General features: G+C 59.3%; 2 protein-coding genes across 2 annotated transcripts; one reads left to right on the top strand and one right to left on the bottom strand.

Annotated features, from left to right (window-relative positions):
• Positions 1–1,579: 1,579 nt before the first annotated feature.
• On the bottom strand, positions 1,580–11,385 carry TOMM40L (translocase of outer mitochondrial membrane 40 like). Its single transcript, XM_078850469.1, has 9 exons — positions 10,035–11,385; positions 9,520–9,587; positions 8,846–8,938; positions 7,103–7,204; positions 5,043–5,148; positions 4,461–4,583; positions 4,037–4,113; positions 3,851–3,953; positions 1,580–2,124 (listed from the first exon to the last, which is right to left on the bottom strand). Exons 1-9 carry the CDS (start codon positions 10,138–10,140, stop codon positions 1,985–1,987), a joined length of 918 nt encoding a protein of 305 aa, XP_078706595.1. The 5' UTR covers positions 10,141–11,385; the 3' UTR covers positions 1,580–1,984.
• A 6,546-nt stretch (positions 11,386–17,931) lies between these two features.
• Positions 17,932–21,282, top strand: APOA2 (apolipoprotein A2). The gene is made up of 4 exons (XM_073323392.1): positions 17,932–18,040; positions 19,787–19,863; positions 20,351–20,492; positions 21,010–21,282. The coding sequence occupies exons 2-4, from the start codon at positions 19,812–19,814 to the stop codon at positions 21,125–21,127; spliced, it is 312 nt and encodes a 103-aa protein (XP_073179493.1). The 5' UTR covers positions 17,932–18,040; positions 19,787–19,811; the 3' UTR covers positions 21,128–21,282.
• Positions 21,283–27,553: the final 6,271 nt, after the last annotated feature.

Below are 27,553 nucleotides of genomic sequence, written 5' to 3'. Positions count from 1 at the left end.
CAGCCCAGCCGGGATCAGAGCTGCTTCTCTCCCATGGCTGGCTGGTGGCCACAGTATGCAATGAGTTTGGTGGGTCTCAGAGCCACACCATGCAACATCCCTGCCCCCCCCGGGCAGGAAGGCTGCACCCTCCTGGCCCAGAAGCCTGGCAGCATTTTGGGGACTGGCTGCAGATGTGAGCGTTAGGCCAGAGGTGCAGGATTTGTGAGGCCATAAGCCACCAGGGGCTGCACCTGGGGAAACCTCCTCCTGCCCCGGGGGCAACTGGTTCCTTACAGAGGGTGGCTCTCTGGGCCTCTCCAACCCAGGTCCTGTGAGATCAGCCAAGGAACCAGGTGCTCTGCCCCACAGGCAGCGCTCCCAGCTTGGGGGGCAGGGAGCAAACCTACAGTATGGGGAGGACGGGGGAGTGTGAGAATCAGAGTGTCTGCTCCAGCCTGGGGGGAAATGTACAACCCCACTGTTCTATGAATGGGTTCAGCAGAGGAACATTAGTGGGGCTGGGCTCCATTGCACCTGTTATCCTGGCTCCGTGGGTTGGGCTGTGCCAGGGAGGGGGCGCCCCCAGCCAGATGAGGCTGGAAGAAACAGAAATCAAATGAGGAGTGGGAGAGAGGACTACACAGCTCCTCCTGCCCATGCAGGGGCGGGGGGGGGGAGCTCTCATGGTCAGCATGGGCAGGTGTGGGCAGAGGGGACATTCTAGGCCCAAGAGGGAGTTAATGTGAGCTGTGGGGGGAGCTCCTGCACCATGCCCAGCCTGCCTGGCACCCCAAGCACATTGTCCCCACTCACGTCCTCCCCCCAGGCATTGCCATCCTCCCCCTCAGCCTGCCTGGCCTTGCCAGCTCTCTGGGAAATCACCACGCTTCTTCAGGCTCCTGCCCTTCCATGAATGGGGGCACATCCCTGTGCCCCCAGCCCTACCCCTAGCAAGGGGGCTGAGGGCAGGCCTTGCTGGGACAAAAGCCCCTTCTCCTGTGCGGGTCCCTCTGCCCCAGCCCAGTGAGCAGGGTGGTGCAGCAGCCACCCTCGGGGAGTGGGGGTAGGGGTGGGCAGAGGCCCCTGCATGCCCAGCCAGCCAAGGAACTCTGTGCGGCCCCAGCCCAGAGATGCCTTGCATGGGCTGGAGCCCATGTGGCGTAGTGCTGCTGCCCTCTAGGGGTTGGCTCAGGGCAGCCAGCTGTGTATCCAAGGTCCCATCCTGCCCACAGCTTAGGGGGACTCCCCCTCACTTTCAAAGGTGCTTTGTGCAACAACGCCCTGAGCAATGGGGCAGACCCAGGCATGGAGAGGGTCCCCCCCATATGTACTTTCCCCACTGAACCTCTCCCAACCTGCAGCAATGGCTCCTACGGGAGCAGAGAGCTCCCAGGCCTGGCTCTAAACAGCCTTATAGAACTACCTTGAGGAGCGAGATCGCAGGGAGCAGCCAGCCCAGCCAAGCCCCAGCAGAAGCCAAGGGACAGAGTGGGGGTAGCAGGATGGACCAAGTATTGTCCTCTGGCCCAGGGAGCAGCCAGGGTGGGGTGGTGGGGTGTCCAAGTCCTACCCCCGAGTCACTGACTCCAGCCGCCCCTCAGCTCAAACACTTTAATCGGGTTCCAAGTCATCGTACACGGAGTGAGAACATCACACAAAGCGGCGGCCCCCCGAACCGCCTCACAGAACAGGGCCCCCCACCCAGGGCACCAGGCATCAGATGCCCTCTCGACACAAGAGCAGCCACTCAGGGCAGGACCAGCTGCAGGCTGGCCCCAGCAGGGTGCTGGCTCCATGGCACAAAGGCTCCCTGAGGCAGGAAGGCGGTGGGCAGGCCCCCGCCCCCTCCAGGTTCTGGCGAGCAGCCCCATCCCACGCACATGGCCAGGATCCTGCTCCCGCCGGAGCAAACCAGTCAGAATCCACTTGGCGCCAGGCTCTGCTCTGCCCTGCCCCCACCGGCTGGGCCGAGAGCCGGGAGCCCCGCGACGGCACTGCCCCCTCAGCCCACGATGACGCTGAAGCCGCAATGGAAGCGGTTCTTCCAGTGGTTGAGGAAGGCGCCCAGGGCCAGGGTGACGGGCAGAGGTGGTAGCTTCTTCTCCAGGACGCCCCCCACGCACCAGTTACTGTCCAGGAGGCCTGCAGGGGAGGGGACAGGAGCCAGTGGACAGCTGGGCGTATCCCCATCCCCAACAGCCGAGACACCATGCCCCGGAGCCCAGCCCCCACAGCTCAGACCCCCCATTCCCAGCTGGAGAAACCTCGGTTGAGTCCCAGACTCCAGGTCATAGAATCATAGAATATCAGGGTGGGAAGGGACCTCAGGAGGTCATCTAGTCCAACCCCCTGCTCAAAGCAGGACCAACACCAACTAAATCCCATCCTGCTCTGCCCCAGAGCCCAGCACAGGGCTGCTCCTGGGGCCTTGGGGCCATGAGCAGACCCCCAGCATGCCATCTGCCTGAGCCTTGGGGACCAGGTCACCAGCTCCTCCTCCCTGGCCCCAGCTCCTCTCGAGCTGTTGCTGAATCAGGGGAGCGAAGGGCCAGGAGCCCCAGGCCAGAGGAGCTGCCAATGGAGCAGGAGCCACCAGCCAGAGTGGGAGAGGGGGGAGCAGCCAGGCAGCCCTGAGCGCACTCGGGGGGGACACAGACAGAGGGCTCTCCCAGGGCGAGGCTGAGCGTCGATCAGCTCCTGCCCCCTGGCAGCCCCCGGGACAAGTCACAGGGCACGCTGGCTGCTGTCTCCACCCCTTGTGCTCCCAGCACTCAATGCGGTTGGGGGTTGGCCCCACACAGCCAGATTGGTGCCCCGCTCCTGCAGAACAAGCAGCAGAGGCAGGAGAAAGCCCTGCCTCAGGAACAGGGCCTTTCCTCTCTAGGGGACGCCAGCTCCAATCCAGCCCAAGGGCGAATGGATTGACATGGGGGATATGGGGCCTTTCTCCGCTAGGGGGTGCCAGCTCTGATCTGGCCCCAGGGAAAGGGAAGCGACTGGCTTGGGGTAAATGGGTCACAGGGCTTTTCCCCTCTACGGGGCACTGGCTCTGATCTGGCCAAAGGGCGAAGGAACTGACCTGGGGGATGTGGGGCCTTTCCCCTCCAGGGGGCGACAGCTATGGTCCGGCCCCGAAGTAGGGGGTGCTTACTGGCTCGGGGGAGATGGGATATGGGGCTTTTCCGCTCTAGGAGATGCTGGCTCTGGTCCAGTCCCGGGGTCAGGGGACTGGCTGGCTCAGTGAGGGGATGGGAGATTTCACAAAACCCTGGGCAGAGGCTTCTAGCCCTTTTCACTAATACAGCCTTACACACAATGAACAGGCAGGTGGTTCGCCTCTGCCCCCTACTGGATGGGATGCGAACAGCTCTGCTGTGTGTAATAGGCCCTATACTGCTCAGAACAGGGAGATTCCCCTGTAGCTCAGGGACTCTAGGCCTGCACTGTGGTAGCCGGGGTGTCCTGCTTCCATGCTCACTGCTGCAAAGCCCCAAGATGGTGCTGGGAGCTGGACAGGGCAGCTGGGACGTTCCCGCATGGCACAGAGGAGCGAGGGGAGAGCAGGTACGGGACAGGCTCCAGGCTCGGGTCAGCCCTCAGCAAGTGGGCAGAGGGAATCAGAGGCCAAAAGCCCAGAGTGGAGTTGGGAAGACTCCAGCTGTGAACATCCTCAGTCCAAGTCCCAGTAGGCTCCCGCCAAGACCATGCAGCCATGTTGGAGGAGGCGTGATTTTGCACCTTCTGGCACTGTGAGGGCAGGGCGTTTGTGGGTCCAATGGCCCTGGAGAAGCCCTGCCCCCTGGGAGACGCTGGCACAGCCCTGGCCAGCCCCCTGCAAAAGTGGGGGCTGGCCCGGCTCCACACTCACCTCGGAAGACCATGTTGGCCTTGGGCAGGTTGAGCTGGTAGCCAAAGGCGAAGGTCGTGTCCTGTAGCCGGGTGTTGGCCTCCAACTCCACCCCGACCTGCACCTGCAGGGGAGAAAGCGCAAGGTGAGAGGTGCCCCACGGCTGCCCTGGAGGATGGGGGCAGTCCCCAGGGGGACTGGGCTCACCTGCTCATTGGCTCTGTGATAGTAGCTGGCATGGGCCCCGCCATAACCAATGTTCAGCGTCGCCACCCACTTGAGAGCTGCAGAGATACAGAGGGAGTGAAGCTGGCAAGGGGCTGGGAACGGCCTTTAACTCACTCAGAAGCGTGCTGGGGTGGAAGCCTGGCCAGGAGGGGACAGCTCGAGTAGGCACTGAACAGGCTTCCCCTGCGATGCCCCTCTGTGCTGACCCACAGCCCCTGCTATCCCAGCCAATGCTCCCCAGTCCCATCCCTGCCCCCCACGCCCTGGGTCTCCAAGCAGGGGTACTAGCTGTGCCAACCCATGACATTTCTGTGCTCCAGGACTGGGACAGCCTCCCCACCTTTCCCCAAGGCTCAGCTCTGGCGCAGTCAGGGCTGGAGCAGTGACGAAGCCAAGCTCATACCCGTGTACTTCCCTGCCAAGGTGACGATGGCGCCCTCCTCGCCCGGGCGCCGGTGATACACCATCTCCCCGCCCAGCACCAGCCGCGAGGTCACGCTCTGCAGGAAGTGAGCCACCACAATGACTGCAGAGAGGGAGAAACCGTTAGCGCCGGACCCCGCAACCATCACCCCTTCGCTATGACGACAGGGTCCGGCATTGTGTGGTGCCTTCCAGTGCCACCTCCCGGGGCCAGCCAATGGGAAACTGAGTCACTGAGCAGGGAGGGGCCTGCCCAAGGTCACAGCGACTCGGTGCCAGAACCCAGGAGTCCTGACTCCCAGCCCTGCACACTAGCCCACGCTCCCCACTCCATCTGACATGGGGGGGCTCATCAGCCCCACAGCACAGAGCTAGCTGCCCCACTGCTAGCACCAGAGCAGCATGCCCATGGGGCTGGGCGCCAGGCTGTCCACACCCGGTAGGGGTTGCAGGGGCTGCTCCATGCCGAGCCCTGGGCTGCGGGCAGTGGAAGGAGCCAGTGGCAGGACAGTTAAGGACAGGAAGTGAGGCAGGACAACGGGGCCCACAGGGTGGGGCCCACCTGATTGGCTGAGCACGTCGGGGTTGCCCAGCGTTAGCGTGGCCGTGTAGTCGTCGCCACGGAGCTCCCCGTCGAACTGCCACGTCACGAACTGGGCCTGCTGCGTCTGCAGGGAGCGGCGGGGGCTTAGCCAGGGGCGCAGCACCCCCTTCCCCACACCCCACCCCAGACTCCCCATGCCCTTCCCAACATGCCCCTGCCCCATGCCTCCCCCCAGCCCCACTGTCCACCCTGCCCCATCTCCATCACAGCCTCACACTCTGCCCTGTCCCACACCTCACCCATTGGCCCCATTTCATCCCAACCCCATACCTCGCCTCACAGCCCCACCACAAACCCTGCCCCAACCCTTGCCCAATGCCCCACGCTGCCCCATGACCCAATCCTGCCCCACACCTTACCCCATGTCCTCATGCCATCACGAGGGCTCACTGGGGAGCAGCCAGTAAATCTCACCTCTATCCACTCTCCTTCCCTCAGCAGCTGGGGCCATGACCTGACTGTGTCCTCCCCTCAAGCCCCTTGGAGGGCCCTTGCTAGGGCTCCAGGTACAGCTTGGCACCGGGGAAAGCAGAGCCAGGCCCTGGCAGAGAAGAGCAAACCCAAAGCAGGTCCCCACCCAACCCAGGGCAGCTCCCCCCGGCTCACTATGATCATGGGGGGCATTCCTGCTCCACCCAGCCTTCCCTGCCCCCACCCTTCAGTCCTGGGGTTCTCTGTCCCCAACCGGTGCTCCACCCAGATTTCCCCCCAACTACTCCTGCATTTACAGCCTCCCCAGGGAGTTCCAATTAGCAGGGATTAAGCCCCGCATGACTGGTGCATACTGGGACACACCCAGTAACCAGGGGTGCGTTGGGTAGACTGTGCTCAAGGGGGTGGGGAAGCTGCGCACCAGAGGGGATTTCATCCCTTCCCAAGCACAGTGCTCCCATGACGGGTGCGGGGTCTGGCTACAGCCACAGCTGGAATCACACAACCTGCAGCACCACATAGGGGCTGCGAGGGGCCCAGCAGGCACTGGGAGAGAACACTTGGCCCCTCCCCTGCAGACTGCCCGGGGGGCAGGGGGGGCAGACACTGAGGGAGCAGTCCCCATATGCCCCCCAGGGGACAGGGGCTGAGCCGTGTCGCTGTCCCCACTGCACAGAGGGGGAAACTGAGGCACAGCAACTGCCGGGCAGTATTAGAACAGGCAAGGGGAACCCAGAGTCCTGGTTCCCACTCCTGCTCTAGCCACTAGTCCATGCTGCCCTCATTGCTCCAGTGCTTCTGCATGGAGCTGAGAAACTGGAGCCCCTCCCCCAGCCTCAGCCCTCTCCTTTCCAGCCCAGGGCGCCCAAGGCAGCACAGGGACTGGCTGGGCTCCAGCCCCCCACAGCTCTAGGGGGTCAGCGTGGCCAGATTAGCGGCTGGGAGAGTGCAGCAACCACCAAGGTCCTAGCGCTTAACTTGCAGAGTCAGCACTTCGAACACCCCACATGCGGCCAGCCTCCCCGACTCTGCACCATGCCCTGCTCCCCCCACTCCACACACACACCAAGACCCCCTCCTCCCCACACATGCTTAGACCCCACCACCTTCACAACCCCTCAGTTCCCCCACCTCCAGACACATGCCCAGCCCCCACCACACATGCCCAGCCCCCACCACCTTCACAACCCCTCAGTTCCCCCACCTCCATGCACATGCCCAGCCCCCTCCTCTCCACGCCCTGCTCCCCCCACCTCCACAACTCCCCCACACCCTATTCCCACCTCCACACACCCCCAGCCATCCCCCTCCCCACACCCTGCTTCCCCCACCTACACAACCCCCCAGCTCCACCTTCACACACATGCCCAGCCCCTAATGCCACACCCTCTCTCCCACACCATGCCCCCCACGCCTCCAACACACCCTGGCCCCCTAATGCCACACCTCCCCCTGACACATAGTCCCCCACTCCACCCACACCACCTCCTGCCTCCCCATGCCACACCCACATGCCATTCCTTTTACATGCCCTGCCCCACACCCGGCCTCCACCGCTCCCCTGCAGGCCCAGGGCGGGGCCTCACCTGGAAGACAGCCTTGGTGCGGATCCGCTCCGCCACCAGGTGCAGCACCTGAGCGTTGAGGCTCCCACCACTGTCGATGTCCCCGACGAGCATGGGGAAGGTCTGCAGGGAGAAGAGGCATGGCGCTGGGATGGGACTACGCCGGGAGGTGCTGGGTCCCCTTGGGGGAGCCCCACACCAGGTGCACGCACCCCAGGGATGGTGCAGTCAGCAGCCCCGGCGGCCCCAGGCTGCAGCAGGGGAGCCACCTGCCTAGGGCGCCTTCCCTCCTGCCCAGCTGCCGTGTTCCCACTCTGCTCGGGGGCAGGGGGCAGCAAGTCTGCCGGGTCTCCTCAGCCTGGCTCCTGGGAGCACGAGCTGTGCTGGGGGCCTCCACACCCCTCCCCCCCAGCTGGAGCTCTGTCCCCATCCCATGCCTCACACACGCCTCCCTCGCACAGGGGCTCCAGACTGAGCACAGGCTGGGCTCTCCTGCTCCCCCTGGTGGCACCTTCCAAGCTAAGCACTTCCAAAAGGAGAGAGCGGACTGGGGGCTAAGCCCCAACACTTCAGCCTGACCCCCATTCCCACCCCTAGGACCGACACACAAACACACACAGCCCAGGCCCAGCCTCCAAGCCAGAGCCCTGGCCCACACACATGGCCATGCCAATCCCGTCAGGGTGGCTGCCGTGCCAGTGGGCTGCTGTTCAAGTATCCTGAGTCAGGCTCCAAAGCACCCTGCGATGGCTTCAGAACGAGGGGAGAACTGGCTCCTTTCCCTCTCCTGACGGTGCTGGGGCCTTCGGGGCGCACTCAGGTGCCAGGTTCTCTCACTGGGCGGGGGGGACAGGAAGCCCATTCAGCACTGGGCCCTGGAGGCAGCTTGGCTGGGGGGCCCTGCAGCATCCAGCCCTCCTCCACCACACTGCAGCGTGACCACAAGGAGCTCACCCACCACACAAGGAGGGGCACTCAGAGCCAGCTTGTGGCCCCAGGCCCGCTCTGAAGGGGACGGGGGGGAAGAGCGCTGCTGCCGCCATGGGTCATAAGTCCCTCAGGCGTCTGGTTTGCTCAGCACTCCCTGTAAGAACCTGGCAAGATGGTGCCAGCTGGATGCGCACATGAGCAGGATCCAGGGATTCTAACCCAGATGGGGGGTGAGTGGCAGGGCTGGCTCCCAGTGGCTGCTGGTGGCAGGTCACACGTCCATCTAGCAGGCAGAGGGAATCTTCCACTGGGGCTCAGTCACTCACCTGCCACGGACCACAGCCTGTGTGGGGATCCCATACATCCCTCAGGAGGGGACCCCTCGCACTGCTGGGGCAGAAACACCAGGGTCCCAACCCTGACCCAGCTCCCTGTGAAGAGGCTCAGGCCTTGACCAACACTAGCATCTCTCCTGGATCTGCTCCTCCCTAGCACTAGGGCGAGCCACCAGCATTCATGGACATGCTTCATACACCCTCTGCCCACTCGCTCGGGGAGCTCCGGGTCAAACCTGCTGCAGAGACGGGGGAAGGGATCCAAGTAAGTCACAGAGGCAGGGATAGAACCCAGGAGTCCTGGTCACAGCCCCCTGCTTTCATGGGCAGATTTTCAAGCATGCTCAGTTACCACCAAGTACACTGGAGGATCCCCCGGCCCCCACTGAGAACAAGGGGAGCTGTGGGGTGCTGAGATCTGTGCGTCTCAGACCCCACTCCATGCTGGCCTGGCTCCCAGCACCTGCTCCAGCCCCCTGCACTTTGGGTCCCAGCTCACCTCGGTGGGACTGAGCTGCCGGTCCCCTACGTAGGTGGTGTTGAAGTGGTAGCTGGACTGGCCGACTGTGCTCATGTGAATGGTGTGGGTGACCTGGGGAGGACACAAGGGGATCAGGCTGTGCTGGGGTAGGATGCCGTGTGCAACCCTCAAGGGCTCCAGCTCCTTCCAGCCCAGCCAGCGTGGACAGTGCCACCTGATCACTGCCCCCCCCAGCCCAGCTGTGGCTCCCCTTCTCCAGAGAGTACAGCGCCCTCCGTTGGCGACCCAGTGTGAACCGCCTGGTTGCACTGCACACTGGGATGTGTAGTCTCCACAGGCCGCACCTCCAGAGGAAACATTAGGGGGCGCGTGTCCTTACAGAAGAGGGGTGGGTGAGGTGACAAAGCCCCCGCTCATTGCGCCAACCCCCTGCCCAGATCTTCACCTCAACACCCAAGCCAATCCAGGCACCTGTCGGTGGGTACTTAGTTGGTGGGTTTGAGCCCAGCTCCGAGAGGGAATATGTCCACACCCCCCATCTCCTTCCCCCCCGGCTTTCTTCGCTGCAGAGGGGCCAAGGCATGCACTGGAAGGGGCCCTCCAGCTCCACAGGGGGGAAGCAGGTGCTAAGTTAAGGCCTGGAGGGTCCTAGGGAGGAGGGAAAGCAGTTGGAGGCACGAGCCTCAACTGACCTGGAAGTGGCTGCTCAGGGCCTTGTTGATGATCAGCTTCACCCCTTCCATCTGCTGGGGGAAGACTTCTGTAAGGAGATGTGACAGAGAGGGGCTTAGACACACAACGCAAGGACCCACGGAGCCAGAGACAGGGCAGCTGGCTCCTCTGTGCTCCAGGCCCCACAGCTGGGGCCGAGCTCAACAAGGACAATGAGTCGGAGGAAAGGCAACTTGGGTCCTCACCGCCATCCTCCCTCAACCCTTACTAGTCCAGGGCTCAGACCATCCCCAGCCATCTAACACAAATTAACTCCCTCCCATCTGCACACAGTCACTTGTAGCGCTGCCAATCACAGAACACGATCCCACAGTAGAGCTGAGTACCACAGCAGTCTTGCTATGGGACACTAGAACAGCTGTGAGCTCCCCCACAGCCATCGCCCCTGCCCTGGTCCCTGCAACACCCCCGCTGGCAGAAGCGCACTCTCCAATCCCCTCAGCATGCCTCTGTCCCAGGGGTGGCCAAGACTCACCTTTGCATTTCCGGTGGAGCTCATCGAAGCTACCCGGGTTGGTAAGCGGCTCCTCCCGGCGCAGCGGTCTGTGCAAGTCGAGCACTGGTCCCAGCACGTTCCCCATCACCCCTCACACCGCCTGGCCTTGGGACACAGGAGTGTAACCGCCCTCCAACCCACCCTCAAATCCCTGCCTCCAGTCTGAGGAGGGAAGGCCCGGAGAGTTTGGGATCAACAGGCGCCACGGGTTCCCCAGTCAGAGCACACCCAGCTGCCCCTAGCCCCTGGGATCCTATGCACATGACACCCAGCGGGGTCTGACACCTGCACGGAGCTGGGCTGAGATCGTGTCCCCACTCCCCTGGCCCTTGGGCCAGCACAACTCAGAGCCCGGGACGGAGGGTGGCTGCCCACAGGAGCTGGGATGCACGAGGTGCCCTGAGGTGGAGAGAGGGGATAACTGCCCACAAGACAAGGGGGAAGAGGGAACAGGGGGGCTAGTTGTTGGGGGGGAAGCCCTAGGTGGGGGATGGAGAGCTAGTTGGCAGGGGGCAGTGGGGTTGCAAGGGAGGGGATGTAGGGATTTGGGGGGCTGGTATAGAAGGATCTCCCTGGGCAGGGGTTGGGGGACCCGCTAGGGTTTGGGGGCTCCCCGGGCAGGGGTTGGGGGGCTGGATGCTGGGGTTTCCCCAGGCAAGGGTTGGAGGACTCACTGGGGTTGGGGGGCTGGATGCTGGGGGCTCCCCAGGCAGGGGTTGGGGGACTCTCTGGGGTTTGGCAGCTCCCCGGGCAGGGGTTGGGGGGCTGGATGCTGGGGGCTCCCTAGGCAGGGGTTGGGGGGACTCTCTGGGGTTTGGGAGCTCCCCGGGCAGGGGTTGGGGGGCTTGCTAGGGTTTGGGGGCTCTCCAGGCAGGGGTTGGGGGGCTGGATGCTGGGGGCTCCCCAGGCAGGGGTTGGGGGGCTTGCTAGGGTTTGGGGGCTCTCCAGGCAGGGGTTGGGGGGCTGGATGCTGGGGGCTCCCTAGGCAGGGGTTGGGGGACTCTCTGGGGTTTGGCAGCTCCCCGGGCAGGGGTTGGGGGGCTGGATGCTGGGGGCTCCCCAGGCAGGGGTTGGGGGGCTGGATGCTGGGGGCTCCCCAGGCAGGGGTTGGGGGGCTCCCAGGCCGGGGGTCTGCCCCGCACGGTGCCTCTAGGTGTTGCCGCCCCCTGCTGCCCCGCGCCCGGCGCTCACACGGCCCGGCCCCCGCGCTCAGCTCCGCTCACCCTGAGCTCGCTGGGCGCGGCCATGTTGCGCCCGGGCGCGGCCCGCGGAGGAAGTGGCTTCACAGGAGCGACCGCCGCCTCGGACGCCATGTTGGAAGCGGGCACCCCGCCCCCCACGTGCCTTCGGGCCGCGCGGGTCAGTGGGGCGGGGCCTTGGGGGGCATAGGGTGAGCGGAGCAGCTGCTGACTGAGGCCGCGGGTGCTTTGCAGGGTCACTCCTTTGTACCACCTGTTCTCGTTAATTATCCCTTGTGTTGCCAAGCGCCCGTCACCCTGGATCCGGGCCTTGGGGTTTGCCCCCCTCTGACCCATTGCCGTGCTTCAGCAGGCCCAGACTGGCCACGGAGGGACCAGCTGCCAGAGCCGGGCTTGGGTGTCAGGGGTACTTGTGGCTCCTGTGACTCTGGACAGCTCCCATTGCAGCTCCCTGCCTCAGTTTCCCCATCTGCACAATGGGGCAGTGATACCGACCCCCAACCCCTGGCTGTTGGGGGGCCGAGGTCACTAGTGTCTGTGAAGCGCCTGATGGTCATTAGCCCTCCCCCACTGTTTTTGGTTAAGGGGGGAGGGGCCCCTGGAGGCCTGCACAAACCCCAGCCCAGGCAGCCTCCCCTCTCCCCCCCTGCACTTTCTTTAGGGCACTCCCTCTTCCCAGCCATTGGCACCGTTGCTATGTGCTGTTAGCCCTCACCCCCAGGTGGCTGCATTTTCAGAGGGGCAGAGTGACCCCTCTCTGTTTGGGTTGATGACTGTGCCTGGCTGGGACCCCCCCAGGCAGGGCCGGCTCCAGGCACCAGCGTTCCAAGAAAGGGGCGGCAGAGTCTCCGCGGGGGCGGCAATTTGGCTCTCTCCTGCCGCTGGCGGCGAAAGTTTTTTTCACTGCTTGGGGCAGCAAAAACGGTAGAGCCTGCAAGAGGGCGGAGGCTCATCAATGTGTATTAAAGCCGAATGTCCAGTCGGAGCAGGGTCTATGACCGGACAATGGTTCTGCCTCACTCCCGATCCCTGGCTTCTTCTCCCTGCCGCAGCTGGGGTCTGGGAGCCACGCTGAGCTCTGTCCACCTCCCCCACATTGACAGGCTGCAGGACCCTGTCAGAAGGGACCATCATGATTATCTAGTCTGATCTGCACATTACGGGTCACAGAACCTCTCCCACCCACTCCTGTAATAGATCCCTAACCTCTGGCTGAGTTACTGACGTCCTCAAATCATGAGTTAAAGACTTCAGATTACAGAGAATCCATGGTCATGGGGCTTCCCAGCAATGGATCTGAGCAGCTGCAGTTTCCTGCCCCGGGCTGGGTTTGGGGGTGTTTCCAAGCTGGGGGTCTACAACTGGCTGGAGCACAGCATTGCAGGAGCTGGCTGCTGAATGAGGGAGCAGGTGAACTGGGGGGCAGGGGAAGTTGTAGGGTGCCGTACATCAGCAAGGGTAAGGGGGACCTGTTTTCTCCCTGCTCCAGCTCTTTGTTCTGATGGGAGAGAGAGCCCCTTTCTCCCCAGAACCTCCTCCCATGACCCCTGATCACAGGGCCCTAGGTTGACCAGGTGGTCCCCCTCCAGAGTGGGGTCCTGGCCATGTCGCCTCAGGCCAGGCTGTTAGTGAACCCCCCACACCACATAAAGGAGAGGAACCCTCTGCACCCTGTGACCCAGCTGGAGCAGGGCCCTCGCTGGCCAGCTCCCAGCCCCTGCTCGCTCTCCATGGCCCACTGCCTCCCCACAGTCAACACAGGGCTTTCCTGGAAACAGAATCAAACAAACAAAGTGACCAAGCTGGAGAAGCCTGGCAGGGCCTCTGAGCTGCCCTTGTTTTTATCTGGCTTTGAGGGCAGGAGCCCAGCAGGGCCTGCCCCCTTGTATCCCCCGAGGGCCTGCGATCTCCTGTCCTGGGTGTGTTCCCAGCTGTGGGGAAGGAGTCTAGAAAAGGTCTGCCCTGGTGCTGCCTGTGTGGGGTTGGCACTTATATAACTGGCCCTTTGCACAGAGGAACATGAGGCCTCTCTCAACATGGGGCCTCTCCCTGTGTCAGGGAAGCAGCCAGGCGTGGGAGCAGCCACACAGCCCTTTGGAGGTGCCCCTGACCAGGATGGTTTGTGCTGGACTGCAGGAAATGGGATGAGCCCAAACTGGGCCCTGGACACCTCTGGGCTTTAGGAGAGTTCCTGCCTGGGCCCCGTTTTGGTGGGGCAGGTGGAGTAGGCCTATGTGTGTTGGAAGGTGGCCCTAATGTAGAATTGATCAATGAAATTGATTTTAATTGTTCACTTTATTAATATAACTTCATAAGCAAAGTTTTATGAATGAAACTACATTCATTCATGAACCAGGTACCCCAATAACTGGCTAATTGAGTTTCACTTTCAATCCAATTGCTGCTGAAATTTGCACTGCTTCAACGTTGTAACTTCTGCTCACTGTTTGTCATTCATTATACTTGTTCGTATTGGAACTTCTGTTCTCTGTCTGCTATTCCTTACACTTGTCCATGTTGTAGCCCAAACTCCATTTTAACTTGTCCCAAACTCCATTTTAAAATGCTCACTTCATTTTTGCAAAACCCTGCTATAATCTGATTTGTGTAGTTTAGATGTGTGAATGAGGGATGTGTGGATGATGGAATCAACCTCCAGCCCCGGCCCGTCCTGGTGAAATAAAGTGTAAACACCAACGACTGAAGATGCAGACAACAGCCCTGACAAAGTAAGAGGAGTCCAACCTCAAAAGAAAAGAACAAAAGTACAACTGAAGGAACATCAAAGCCAAGTCCCAGGCTGAAAGTCATGTCTGCAATTGACGGGTGATCAATCACACCGGACCCAGAGGCAGCGTGACACAGCAAGACCTATAGACTCTGGATCCAAACTCAACCCTACAAAAAGGACGGGTGAGAGGGAAGACTTTGGAGAGTAACATTCCGCTGCCAACATGGAAGGGCATGGGTGCATGCCCCACAGAGACCCAGCCCTTCCTTGTTCCCGGCTTTCCTGGCCAGTTAGCCGCCACAAGCTATGAAAAATGGGGGATTGGTCCTGCTTCGAGCAGGGGGTTGGACTCGATGACCTCCTGAGGTCCCTTCCAACCCTGATATTCTATGATTCTATGATAACCCAAGCCACAAACTCAAGCTACATTCAGGACTGGTAACTATCTAGCAGCTGCAGAACATTTGGGGGGGGTGGGTGTGTAGGTAATTAGATATTAGTTATTGGTCTTAAATCAAATTGTGTTATTATAATAAACGTGACATCCTGTCTTGTCCCCTGAAATGATCCTGTGCAGTTTTGTCTGTATAACGCTAACCCAGAGGGCAGGGAGAGGGGCTGTGCCAACACAGAGTAGAGCTGGTATGGAATAGAGCTGTTTGCGACCACATTCTGTATGAGATACCAAACCTGTCCCCAGGGCAATGCTTGGGTTACAGGCGCCAGGGGTTAAGTCAGGAAATGCTGGTGCTAAGTTGATCTGGGTAACTCTAACTGGGCCCAATGGGACAGGGGCGGGGAATGCTGCAGGCTCTTTCTTTGACTGGGACTCCTCTATACATAAGGAGTGAGCAGTAGATTTTCACCCACCAATGATTTTCATTTTAAAATGAAGGAAAACCAGAGCAAGAAAGATGCAACACGTAGGTGAGAACACAGTGTGCGTCTCCTCTAACAGTCTGCAACACGTCTGAGCAAATGGCTGGAGGAGAGGGATGAGGAACATGATGGTGCCACCCACAGAGGCCACGAGGCTGCCCAGTTAGGCGCTCCAGACACTGCAGTGAGCATCTCCCAGGGGTTTGTCTATACACACATCCTCCGGGCCTGGATGGGATCCTGGCCTGGCCTCTGCTCATGGTTACAGCTGGGGGAATCCCCAGGAGCTGTATCAGTGCCAGAAGGTGACTCCAGCTTCACACAGACGTCAGCGAGATCCTGATCTGAGCAGGTGACCCTGTGTGCATCCCCCAAGCGCCCAGTCATCCTGCCAACATCGGGCCAAACCCAGGCAGTGAGCCAAACCCATGGCCATCGCAAGCTCCAGTGGAAAAGCAAACGGTTCAGCACCTCTGGGTTGGGGTCTGTGCATCTGTAGGCAAAGTGGCATGGGGGGCTCAACTTGTGCCCTAGCGCTGTCCACCAGGCCAGGCGCAGAACCCCAGCCCACACCCGACCTGAAGGGGGGCTGCCAAACTAGGCCATTCCCCCCCTCCAAGGCCCCACACCAGCCGAGCCTTCCCCCCACCCGGGCTGCCCTGGCACATGCCAAGTGTAGCACTGCACTTCGAGGGCTCTGGGCTCCACCCAGCCCCCGCAGAGGGCCGCACGCTTGGGAAAGCGAGGGCTGCGCATCTGCCTTGCCCTTCTGGGCTCAGGGATTTGCTAGCCCTGTTGCTGGCTGACCCAAGGTCTTGTCTCCCCATAATCCCGTGGCCGGGAAAGCCCCAGGGCCCCTAGTACTGGGCCAGCTCCAGGTACCTGCCATGTGACAACAGGAGAGAGCCAGCAAGCCACTTTCTGCTGCTACTGACTGAGGAGCTTTGTCTGAGTCAGGGAAACCTTACAGCTGCCTCCCGCTCCGCTGGCTGCACCGGGGAGCATCTGCCATGGGCCCGCCCAGCCTGGCTCCTCACGTGGCTGGGCACTGGCCTGTGGCAGGGGCAGGTGAAAGCCCCTCCTAGGTGCTCTGTGGAGTGGTTAGGCACAGGAGGGGGAGTGCTGCTCCTGGTCCTCTCGGGCAGGTCACATCTTGGCTCTGTGCCTCAGTTTCCCCAGGGGCTGTGGGCTGGATAAATAAATGCTGCTCGAGGGCTTTGAGATCCTCCAAGGACAGGAGCTGGAGAGCAATGAGTGCTCTTACACCCTCCTGCACTGTGCAGCTTAACCTGGAATGTCCCATGGGGCCAATCCTCCCCCCTCTTCCTCCCCCCCACCCCGGCCGCCCCCGCTGACTCATCCTGACATGTTGGAGGTTAACAGTCAGTGAATGATAAGATTAAGCCACACTGGCCTTCACCCTGTGGCTCAGAACTGCCCCTGGGCGCACAGGTAGTGGGGGTGCGCTGGACTAGTCCAGGCAGGACAGCTCTGAGGGAGAGCAGGGGCTTGTGGCATGCAGGGAGCAGGAGACTTCTCCCCGCAGCCTGCACCCAGCTTTCCCCTACAGGGCTCCAGGTCAGCTAGCAAACCTTGGCCACCAGCAGCCACAGCCCCACAGATCAGACACCCCCGGGGGGGCTCCAGCCCCGTGCTCTCCTGCTAAGCACTGGGACCCTTTCCCATGGCAAATGCTGGCTAAGCCCCTAGGAGCTGGCTGACCCTGTGGTCTGGTGGCTCTGGTAGGAGGTGCTAGTGAGGGTTAGGGAGGCAGGCTGGCTCCAGCCTCCTTCCTGGATCGAGGCCCCAGCAGCTGGAATCCCTCCCTGCTCGCTGGCCTGTGTGCCCCACACAGGCTGTAAGGGTTAATGCTCTCCTTGTGGGGCACATGACAGGCAGGGCTGAGTCACTGCCCTGTCCAGCTCCACTAGCCCCACACTTGCCCTCTCCAGGACCCCCATTCACAGGGGAATAGGAGATAGCAGTGAGTCTTACCAGCTCGGCCCTGGGTCCCACCCAGCCTGCCCCATCTGCTTCCTGGGGCAGCCCATCTGCTCCAGCTAATCTAGAGCTTTTACCCGTGATGGCCAATTCCTCCCCTAGCACCGAATACACCTGGCCAGATGTACAGTGTTACCTGGGGCGGGGGGAAGAGGAGGGGGGAGCAGGTCAGGGATTCCTTCCTGACCCTTGCAGTGACCTGTCCTGAAGCCTGATACCTGCTCCACCTTATGGTGAGGCCAGCCCCAGAGCTCACTCTTGGTCAGACACATCCAGGGCTGTGCTCAACTCTGACTCCCTGCAGCAGATCCACTGTGCAATCCCCTTTACTAATGTGTAGGCACTATGGGGGGAAGAGACAATGCCAGCGAAGTGGGTACCCCCCCAGAGCACGTCCTTTGTGGCACAGCCTGGCATGCCACTGCCTTGCTCCTGCCCTGTATCTCATTCACAGCCACCTTCCTAGCACGTTCCCCTGCCTGGGGCCCAATTTATCAAGTCTGTATAAAGATACCATCTCCTTTGTCCCCCGCCCCTCCAGGCCCAAACCCTTCCCCCTGTGCCAGGATTTCACCACCCTGGGCCTGTGCAATGGGTCTGCTTCCCCAGCCCACCCACAGCCAGGCTCCAGACCTGCTTCCAGGGGCTCCCTGCTCCTAGGGTCACCCCACAGCCAAGCTTTAACCAGCTCCCTGATTAACACCTGGCCCCATTCCCCAGCTAGTCTGCTGCTCCCCTAAACATGTTTCCTTAAAGCAGGGATTTAGCGGGACAGTGACTGCTGGCTCCGGGCACCACTACCCCTTAAAGGGGCAGAGCGTGCTGCTTCAGTGCCCATAGCAGCACTGCCCAAGGCGCCCAGCAGACCCTAGCCAGTGCCTCAGACCCTGCCTGGTGACACCGGTGTTTGTCCGGCTGGCCCCATGCACTGTGCACTGGCCAGCACACCCCCACAGCGCGACCCTTAGCCCCGGCCTGTTTACCAGGGATTTGCCAGTTAGTGATTGTACAGCACGGCATCAGCACATTCCCCACCCCAGCACAGCAGCGAACCCCCGGTCAGAGGACCAATGAGTGGGCAGCGCAGGCTGGCCCAGCGGGACGGGGGATATAAGCACCTGCAGCCCCAGCCAAGGCACCCGCTGTTCCTGACCAGTTTCTAGCCCAGGCCTCAGGTGAGCAGCCCGGCAGTCTGTCTGCAGAGCCAGGCGGGGGCGGGGCGGGGGCGGGGTTACACAGAAAGAATGAGCTTGTTTGAGATTTTGAATTAATGTTGGATTTTTTAACTGAGATTCACCCGCCCTGTGTGGTTGAGAGCTGCCTCCTGCCTGCCTTGTCAGAGCCCGGCTGGCTCATGGACATGAGAGATCCTCTACCCCAGGGCGCTGGTTCTGATCCTGCCCCAGGACTGGATTGGTTGGGTGGTTGGTGCCACTTCTTTCACCCAACAGCGAGAGCCACCCTGGAGCTGGCCCAGGGGTGGGGAGGCACAAGATGAGGCTGAGATACTCATGCCCCTCTCTAGGCCTCTCAGAGGACTCAGATCCCCTGCCCCCAACCACCCCAGCTGCACGGCTGCAGCCAACAAGGGCTCCGCAGGCTGCAGGGCAGAGCCTGAGCCAGGGATCCATTCCAAGGCAGGGGAAGCCAGACAAATCCCACCCTCCTGTCCAGGGGGCCCAGGGGAGCAAGAGTCAGAGACATCCCCTGTTGGAGCCCTTCCTGCCCTCTGGAAATGCATGGGGGCCTAGCCCAAAGGTTGGTGGGGGAAGAGATGGGGGCAGTGGGGAGCTGAGAAATGGGGTGGAAGCATAGGAGACCAGGGACATGGCAGAGCAGGACAGTGGGGTGCTTGGGGATATGCAGGGCTGCAGCCGAGCTGACCAGGGAAGAAGAGGGCAGCAGGGGGAAGGGGCAGGGAGAGCGGACCAGGGAGGGACGTGCCTGGGCAGGGCAGCTGACATCACAGATCCTTGAATTATTTCCTTCCTCTTCCTAGTGTCTTTCCATGTGCTGCTCCCTGGGCCGCTGGCACTGATCACGGGGCACGCAGCTCCTTTGCCTCCCCTTCCCCAAGGCTGCTCAGCTCCCCTGGGTCTAGCTCCCCTAGCTCCGCGCTGGCCCCACCCGGCCATGGCAGGGCAGCAGTGGCAGTGGGAGAAGGGAATTAGTGATTTATTTTATGAACACAAATTGCCCTGGAAATGTTCCTTAGGGGGCGGGGAGACTCAGGAGTGTGTTCAACCCACCCCCTTGGGAGCATTGATGGGGTTAGGGACACTTACACCATCCAGGCTCTGGCCCAGTGCCCTCCCCTGGCAGAGGTGGGAATGCTGTCCCTCATGAGCACAGGTGGGCACTGTAGTGTGGACAGGACCCGGTCGGACGGGGCTGGCTGGCAGGGTGAGGTAAGTGCCCGCTTGCCCTCTGCTTCCCCCAGGGACTCGGCCTAGGCAGGTGGGGAGGCAGGGATCGGCTGTGCAGAGCCCCCCAAGGCCTGGCCAAGCTGAGTTCCAGGGCAGAGGGCCAGTGTCACGCTAGAGGAGTCGGCAGCCTGTCCCCCTCCCCTACAGCTCTCAGCGGTGCCCGTGTGAGGGGGTTCCCCTGCACACAGCCTACTCAGAGCCCTTCTGCCTGGCCGTTACGCCCCGCATTCCCCTCCGCCTCGCACTCCACAGTACCTGTGCGGCCAGCCAGCGTTCCTGGCTTTTCCTTAAAGGGGGTGTGCCTCCCTGCCCCCACCCCCTCGCATGGCCTTCCTGGGCTCCTGTGACTAGTCTCCTTGTTAATGGGGTAATTAGCCACGATCGGCCCCTATCCTTAATCAGGCCCTTCCTGGGGGCATGACTGGCAACTGGTGAGCCAGAGACAAGGGGACTGGCTGGGGCAGTTGCTGATTCCCAGCCCCCTCTGCCCTGCAGGTCCCGGAGTGCAGCGCCTGTCACAATGAAGGTCTTGGTCTTGGCCATGGTGCTGCTCTGTGTGTGCAGCTTGGAAGGTAAGAGCCTCGCCAGGGCTTTGCTCCCCACCCCCGGCATGGTCTGGCCGCACTGGCCCCGGGATCATTGTGGGCTGGTCCCGCACCTCCAGCCCTCAGCAGCTCCCTATGGGCCATACCGCGTGCTCCGCAGGAGCCAGATTCACTGGCGAGTGAGGCTCTTCCCTGTATGCTCCCGATCTCATCCCTCTTGCCACCCAGTGCCAGCCTCTTCAGCGAGGGAGGGGCTAGCTTAGAGGGTAGCAGAGAGAGTCAGGACTCCTGGGCTCCATTCCCAGCTCTGGGAATGGGTGTGGCCTAGTGGGTTAACGCAGGGAACTGGGCACAATCTTTGGGGCCCTTCCCCCTGGGGCTGAGGGAATCTCCTCACTCCCCGCCCACCATGGGGCTTACGGATTACCTCCTGGACTCCATGGGGCTGACGGATCGCCCCAGCCCCACAGTTTGCATGAGGCAGGGGCCTAACCCAGCTCTCCGGGCCGCCCAGGTGCTGTGGTGATGCGCGACGCAGAAACCCCAAGCTCCAGCCTCTCGGATGTCTTCTCCCAGTATTTCCAGACGGTGTCTGAATACTTGAGCAAACAGTTGCCAGAGAAGGTGAAGGCCGAGGAGATAAAGACCCAGGCAAAGTACGGGCTGCCATGGGGAGTGTGGAGGGGGGTGCTGCCGCCCGGGGGTGGGAGGACCTGGAGGAAGAGGGGCAGTGGGGAGTGCAGAATGGGCAGAGTCTGCTGGGTGCACACACGCAGCCGGGGAGCCTCAGTACTGAGACGCTACAGTGCTGGGAGAACAGATTGCCCCTGCTCCTGCTCCAGAGCCTCTGACATGCCACCCCAGCCCATAGTAGCAAGGCAGGGCAGGTGGGATGGGAAGGAGAGAACAGCCGCAGTGGCAGAGTCCAAGGCTGCAGTGAGGATCACTTCCAGCCCAGTCCGCTGCACACAGCATGGTCTGAGGCTGAGCAGGGGGCCAGGAGCTAATGAGTCCTGTGTGAACCTGAGCAGAACACAGGCCCCCTCTGTGCCTCAGTTTCCCCACATGGAATAGAGTGCAGTCCCCATGCCCAGTAGGCAGGCAGGGCCCCAGCTGCTGCGTCTCCCCAGCCAAGTCCTGCCTGTCTAAGGAATCGGGTGTCTTCAACCCTAGGGCCTATCTGGAGCAGGCCAATGAGCAGTTTTCGCCTATCGCCAAGCGGCTGCACACCGAATTCATGGACCTCCTCACCCAGCTGGTGGAGACCGGGAAGAAGGCTGTGCAGCAGTGAGTGAGTGGCCGGCTCCCAACAGCCCCAGGGTAGCTGCCGAGCAGGGCTGGGCACTTTCCATGGCAACGAGAGGAGACGCGTGGGCCCATTATGGTGCTAAAGAGCTGATGGGGGGTGGGAAGGGGGTCCCAGGAGCAATAAATCTGATGAGACAACTCACAGAGGCACGTGTGGTGCAAAGCCTGGAGCAGAGGTTGAGTGTGTGAGCATGCAGCCGCTGGGGTGGGTGTGCAAGGTGTGTGCGATGCAGGCAGAGCAGGATCCTTGTCTCTCAAGCTCCCAGTCAGCCCCACCTGGTGTGTTTGGATCAGCATGTGTGTCAGGGGGTGTCCCCTGCTGGAGGGGACTGAACTCATCAGCTGTGTGGTTATATTGCCCTCTAGTGACTGGACGTTTGGAAAGGACCAAAGTGCTCAGCAGTCCCCACAGAGAGTCTCCCTCCCTCCACAGAGAACAATTAAGGGCCCCCCTTCCCTCCCCTGTGGAGGACAACGGAGAGGCTCCCTCACCCGCATCACAGCTGTAGTTGAGCGCCCCGTCTTGGCCACTGCTTGGTGTGTTTTACACACACACAACCCCAGTCTGAACAGAGTCCAGGGATTGCCCCAGTCTCAGGGCACACTCCTGGGGCACAAATCTTCTATCTAGCACCCGCTCCTGAGAGCTGCAACCACATGGCCCCTGCCAGCCCAGGGCTGGATCCTCAGATGAACCCCTGTTGCTTAAACACACCTGTGATGGGGTTTGGGAGCAATCCAGATCAGTGCGGGGCTGTGTCACCACTTGCTGTGCAACCTTGGGTGCCTCACAGTGCTTTGCTGAGATATCTCCCAACCTGGGACAGTCACAACTAGCCAAACAGCATGCAGGTCACACCCTGAGCCAGCGTCTGTGTACTAGACAGTCCTAGGTCAGCTGCTCTGACCCCCGCAGCCTGTCTATAGCGCCACTCTGGCTTCCACCAGCTTTGGTTACACCCTGCAAGGGGACCCCAGTGCTGAATTTTCCCCAAACCATGTGCTCTGTAATGTCCTGCCCTCTCCTGTACAGTTCAGAGATATAATAAGGTTCATTTGTTCCTGTAAAGACACAAAACCCACCGGCTTGTTAACTTAACTGGGGTAACTACACCTTTCTCTTTACATGCAGCACTGTGATGGCTTATAGTAAAAACAGAACAAATATATGAACAATTGGACACAGGTTAAGTGATGCCAAATTAAAGGAGTAAAGATATAAGGCGTTACAAGCAAATAACAATGAAACAGCATTTAAGAGTCTAAAACTTAATCTAGTAAGATACAGACTTGGTTCCAGGTGGTTTCTCACCAATATTAAGATCCCAGAGACTTTAAACACCCCTCCTTGGTTGAAGGACCCCTCTTTCTCAACTTGTTGGAGCTCCTTGTTTGTCTCGGTCTAATGATGGATGCCAAAGATGGCTTCTGTCCTTGCTTATATCTTCCTAAGTTCAATGAGCTTGTTTCAAGACACAGGCTGACCTCATGTGGGCTCCCCGTTCCCCCCTGTATGTAAACGGGGCTTCCATTGCTTTGAGTCCACCATGCTTAATTAACATAGGAGACAGGTAAATAGCTGTGACATTCCCTCCTGTCTCCCCATTTGTTCACAGACCTGAAAACATAATATCATGAAGTATCTGTATTTCCTCCTATGGTGTTTACTACAGATACTTCACGATAGTAATCACCAGTGTGTCATTGGCTTTCAGAAAAGACCTCATGCTGTGCACTTCTGCAATACAATATCATTGATTCAATTGCTTATCACTTGAGGTTCACACACACACACACACCCCATCCCTGTCTTTATAGACCCGTAAACTTTTGCAGTGGATTCTTTGAAAAGTAAAACCTAGACCAAGCTTCTCTCTCCTGCTGGGTGTAGACGCCATGCTGTCTCCTCCACCCCTTGTTAGCTTGAAGGGTCTGTTTACATGACATGTGAATACATTCTCATTGTCTTTCAAAGTACTTAGGAAATAACTCCCAGATGGGGACAACACATTCCTTTGTCTACTGCAGCTCCCCGACATGCCTAGTTTAAACACGCTTTAGTCATAATTCTAGTATATATCCATAACTCTTACTACCCACCATGTATATACATCACACAAGAATATTGATGATCAATGTGTTATTAATTTTCAAATGACACCTCACAAGGCATATTCTGTACAAAGATTATTACAATAGTGTGTAGAGTGTGACTACAGAGGTGCTTCGGTGACACAACACCCTCTCCCAGAACTCCACCCGCAGGTATGAGCCTGCTGGGTCATCTCTTCAAGGGGCATGTGACTGCTGTAACACACAGACATTTTGCACAGGATTCTAACCCCATTGCTCTGTACTTAATCACATGAGAAATACACAGATCTAGACAAAAGGAACAAACCCTCTATGTATTTTCCTGTCTCCGTTTCCACGGCACTCCAGAGCATTCTTTGGGGGCAGAGTCCTCTGGGGCATCCAGGGACCTTCTGCTGCAGTGCACAGCTTGGGTTCTGAAACACACAGCCTGCTCCCCCAGCTCCTTCCTTCTCCTGTGAGTCCTTTTTTTACAGGCTAGCATCACTACCTAGGTGTCCTTGTTCTTCTGCTGGGACCTTTCCACTCTGCAAACCCTCGGCTCCCTGTTGAAGGAAGTTAGAGAAAACTGGTTCCATCCCTAAGGTGCCACAAGTACTCCTTTTCTTTTTTCTGATGTAATTACTCTTTCTAGCATATCTACTGTCCAGTCAAAGCACAGTCATTAATCTCCCTTGTCCCTAGTTTAGGAGGTATGGGCTAGGTCCTGTCAGCCCAAGGTGAATACACATTGTCAGCAGGCCAGTCCACAATACAGCATTATTCATAGCAACAATGTAACCATGTTACCCAGAATTAATAAACTGTACAGATTTCCCAGCTCATCACCATGATCCTTTCAGGGTTACATGGTGAATTGCTACCGGTCCTTTTAGCACCAGGGAGCCTTGTCTCTCCCGACCAGGGAAAATTTGCCCAAAACTACCAACTGCTGGCACCACAAGTGCCCCACTTCAGACTCTGCAAGCCCAGCTCTTCCCTCCTCAGGCTGGCAATTTGCACCCCCAGCCTTTTGGCTCCCTGAGCGAGTCCTTGGGGCAGAGCAGAGAGAATGTGTGGCTAAATCTCTGGCAAGAGTTACCCCAGAGTTTTGCTCTTTCCCCATGCACTGGTCCCTCTAACCTGTCTATACACCCCACTTCATCACACCCAGCCCCTTGACTTCTGGTCAGTCCATACAGACCTTGTCTAGTTGAGAGAGCTGGATCCACTTTTCACAAGACATCCCTGCTGGCAGAGGGTTGCCTCCATAAGAATCCCCTCTTGTGCCTTTCTTTCTCCTTTCATACAGTTCCAGCCCTTTTGTCTCTTGTCATAACTAGGACGTTTCGTTGACTTCAGCTCACCCCGATGCTCCCCACTGTCCAATGGCTGCTTGGGCTTTTCTGTGTTTTGCATCAGCCTGAGCCCGTGCCTTGTCTAAACTATAAATACTGGGTGGGGCTGGGGCAAAAGCTGTCAATTGTTTTCCCCCCTCATGAGCTCTGAGAACCACCCTGTGTGCCCTGCTTCCCCTCCAGCAGCTTTGTACACAAAATCCTGCATGTTACATAACTCTGACATCCCGAACATCCATCCCGCAATAACCGTGGCACCCAGCAGAGACTGCTCATCATAGCCCCCTTCGGTGAAATACTGTGAAGATGGTGACAGGAGCACTGGAACGGGGTGGCCAGCAGGACATGGCTATGCCCTCCCGCTTCTTAAGGGCGAGCGACGGGAGGGAGGGGGCAGCGACGGGAGGGAGGGGGCAGAGAGGAGCAAGCAGGGAGTGGGGTCTCAGGGGGAAGAGGTGGCACGGGGGCAGGGCCTCAGGGAGAAGGGGGTGGCATGAAGGCGAGGCCACAAGGGGAATGGGTGGTGCAAGGGCAGGGGCTTGGTAGAAGGGGTGGGGCCTCAGGGGGAAGGGGTGCCATGGGGGTGGGGCCACAGTTTGGGCACTTGTGCCTCCCACCCCCCACCCCAGCCTTCTAGGGACCTTCCATCATCCCTGGATGGCTATCACAGGGGAAATATGCCTGTCTGGGCATGTCTAGGCATGTGCCTGGGGATAGACTTGGAACTGTGTACCCATCTGCTGCCAACATAGGGCACCTGGGTCACACTCATCCCCAGCCACAGGGAACAATGGAGAATCCCCTCCTCCATCAAGAACAATGGGGAATCCTGCTTTGCCTACATAGAGAGCTGTAGGAGGTAAACTGCACCAAACTGCCCAGCAAATGGGGATTCTCCTGGAGATCTAGGGTGAGACTCCTGGGCTTTGGGCACTCTGGGCCTGGCTCTGAGTCCCTGTGCTGCAGCCAAGCTGGCCCGGAGACCCCTTACGCTGGCCTAGTGAGTGAGCGTGGAGCATCGGGGAGGAGCTAACACTCAGCCCCAGCTGGCCTCGTTCATGATGCCACTAAAGCGAGTTAGGGGCCGAATCTCTGCTCACCCACACATGTGTTAACCCCAAGGTAGTGCACTGAGCTCTGGGCTCCACCCCACAGATGTCAGTCATGTTGCCCAGTGCATGACTGGAAGGTGCTCAGATGCTCTGGTGACAAGCGCGGGATAAGAACTTTTAGAACAGGCTAGACTCCCTGCCTGGGCTCTCTCTTGTCATTCACCCTGGGCAGAGTGGGGTGAAATGCTACCAGGCCAGCATAGCTTTGTAAATGACAGCAGGAGGTGCCAGGCTGGGGAGACACGCCCAGGACTTGTGGGGTCTTCTCCTGCCTTTGCCTCAGTCTCCACAGCTGTCCAGGGGAATACAGCTCTGTGTCCCCTCCCCAGGAGGCTGTGTAGACTCATTAGCTCATGTCCATAGAGTGCACTGACAATGAAAAGTGCTATCCAATGGCCCAGCGCCCACTGAAGCCAGCACTGACCTAAGTGCATTTCCTGAATAAGCAGCAGATGCAGCCCAGTCTAAGCAGCAGATTCGGCCCACAGGCTGCCCTGGACCAGAGCTATATTCACCCAAAGAAATTAGAGTCCTGAGATGGCGCAGCCCCAGGTACCGAGAGAGGGAGAGCTGGATGCAGTCTGCACGGTTACAGAGCAGCTCAGCCACATAGGAACTTGTAGGATCTCATCAGCAGAGCTGAGCTGGATCAATCATAGAACCATAGAATATTAGGGTTGGAAGAGATCTCAGGAGGCCATCTAGTCCAACCCCCTGCTCAAAGCAGGACCAATCCCCAACTAAATCATCCCAGCCAGGGCTTTGTCAAGCTGGAGCTTAAAAACCTCTAAGGATGGAGATTCTACCACCGCCCTAGGTAACCCATTCCAGTGCTTCACCACCCTCCTAGTGAAATAATATCCAACCTAGACCTCCACCACTGCAACTTGAGACCATTGCTCCTTGTTCTGTCATCTGCCACCACTGAGAACAGTCTAGATCCATCCTCTTTGGAACCCCCCTTCACGTAATTGAAGGCTGCTATCAAATCCCCCCTCACCTTTCTCTTCTGCAGATTAAATAACCCCAGTTCCCTCAGCCTCTCCTCATAAGTCATGGGCCCCGCCGCCTAATCATTTTAATTGCCCTCCGCTGGACTCTCTCCAATTTGTCCATATCCCTTCTGTAGTGGGGGACCAAAATGGGGTACAATACTCCAGGGGTGGCCTCACCAGTGCCAAATAGAGGGGAATAATCACTTCCCTCGATCTGCTGGCAATGCCCCTACTAATACAGCCCAATATGCCGTTGGCCTTCTTGGCAACAAGGGCACACTGCTAACTCATATCCAGCTTCTCATTCACTGTAATCCCCAGGTCCTTTTCTGCAGAAATGCTGCTTAGCACGAGGCTAAGTGGTACGAGGCTAAGAGGCACGAGGCTAAGTGGTACGAGGCTGCAGCAGCGTATTGGAGTCTTCCTTCCTAAGTCCAGAACTCTGCACTCATCCTTGTCGAACCTCATCAGATTTCTTTTGGCCCAAACCTCCAATTTGTCTAGGTCACTCCAGACCCTATCCCTACTCTCCAGTGTATCTACCTCTCCCCCCAGTTTAGTGTCATCTGTGAACTTGCTGAGGGTGCAATTAATGCCATCATCCAGATCATTAATAAAGATGTTGGACAAAACCGGCTCCAGGACCGACCTCTGGGGCACTCCGCTTGATACCGGCTGCCAACTAGACATGGAGCCATTGATCACTACCTGTTGAGCCTGACAATCTAGCCAACTTTCTATCCACCTTATAGTCCATTCATCCAGCCCATACTTCTTTAACTTGATGGCAAAAACACTGTGGGAGACCACATCAAAAGCTTTGGTAAAGTCAAGATATATCACATTCACTGCTTTCCCCTTATCGACAGAG

This window comes from Lepidochelys kempii, chromosome 24 (assembly GCF_965140285.1).
Source record: "Lepidochelys kempii isolate rLepKem1 chromosome 24, rLepKem1.hap1, whole genome shotgun sequence".
NCBI lineage: Eukaryota > Metazoa > Chordata > Testudines > Cheloniidae > Lepidochelys > Lepidochelys kempii.
Note: the sequence above shows the minus strand (reverse complement) of the source record. Positions and strands in the feature narration are given on the sequence as shown.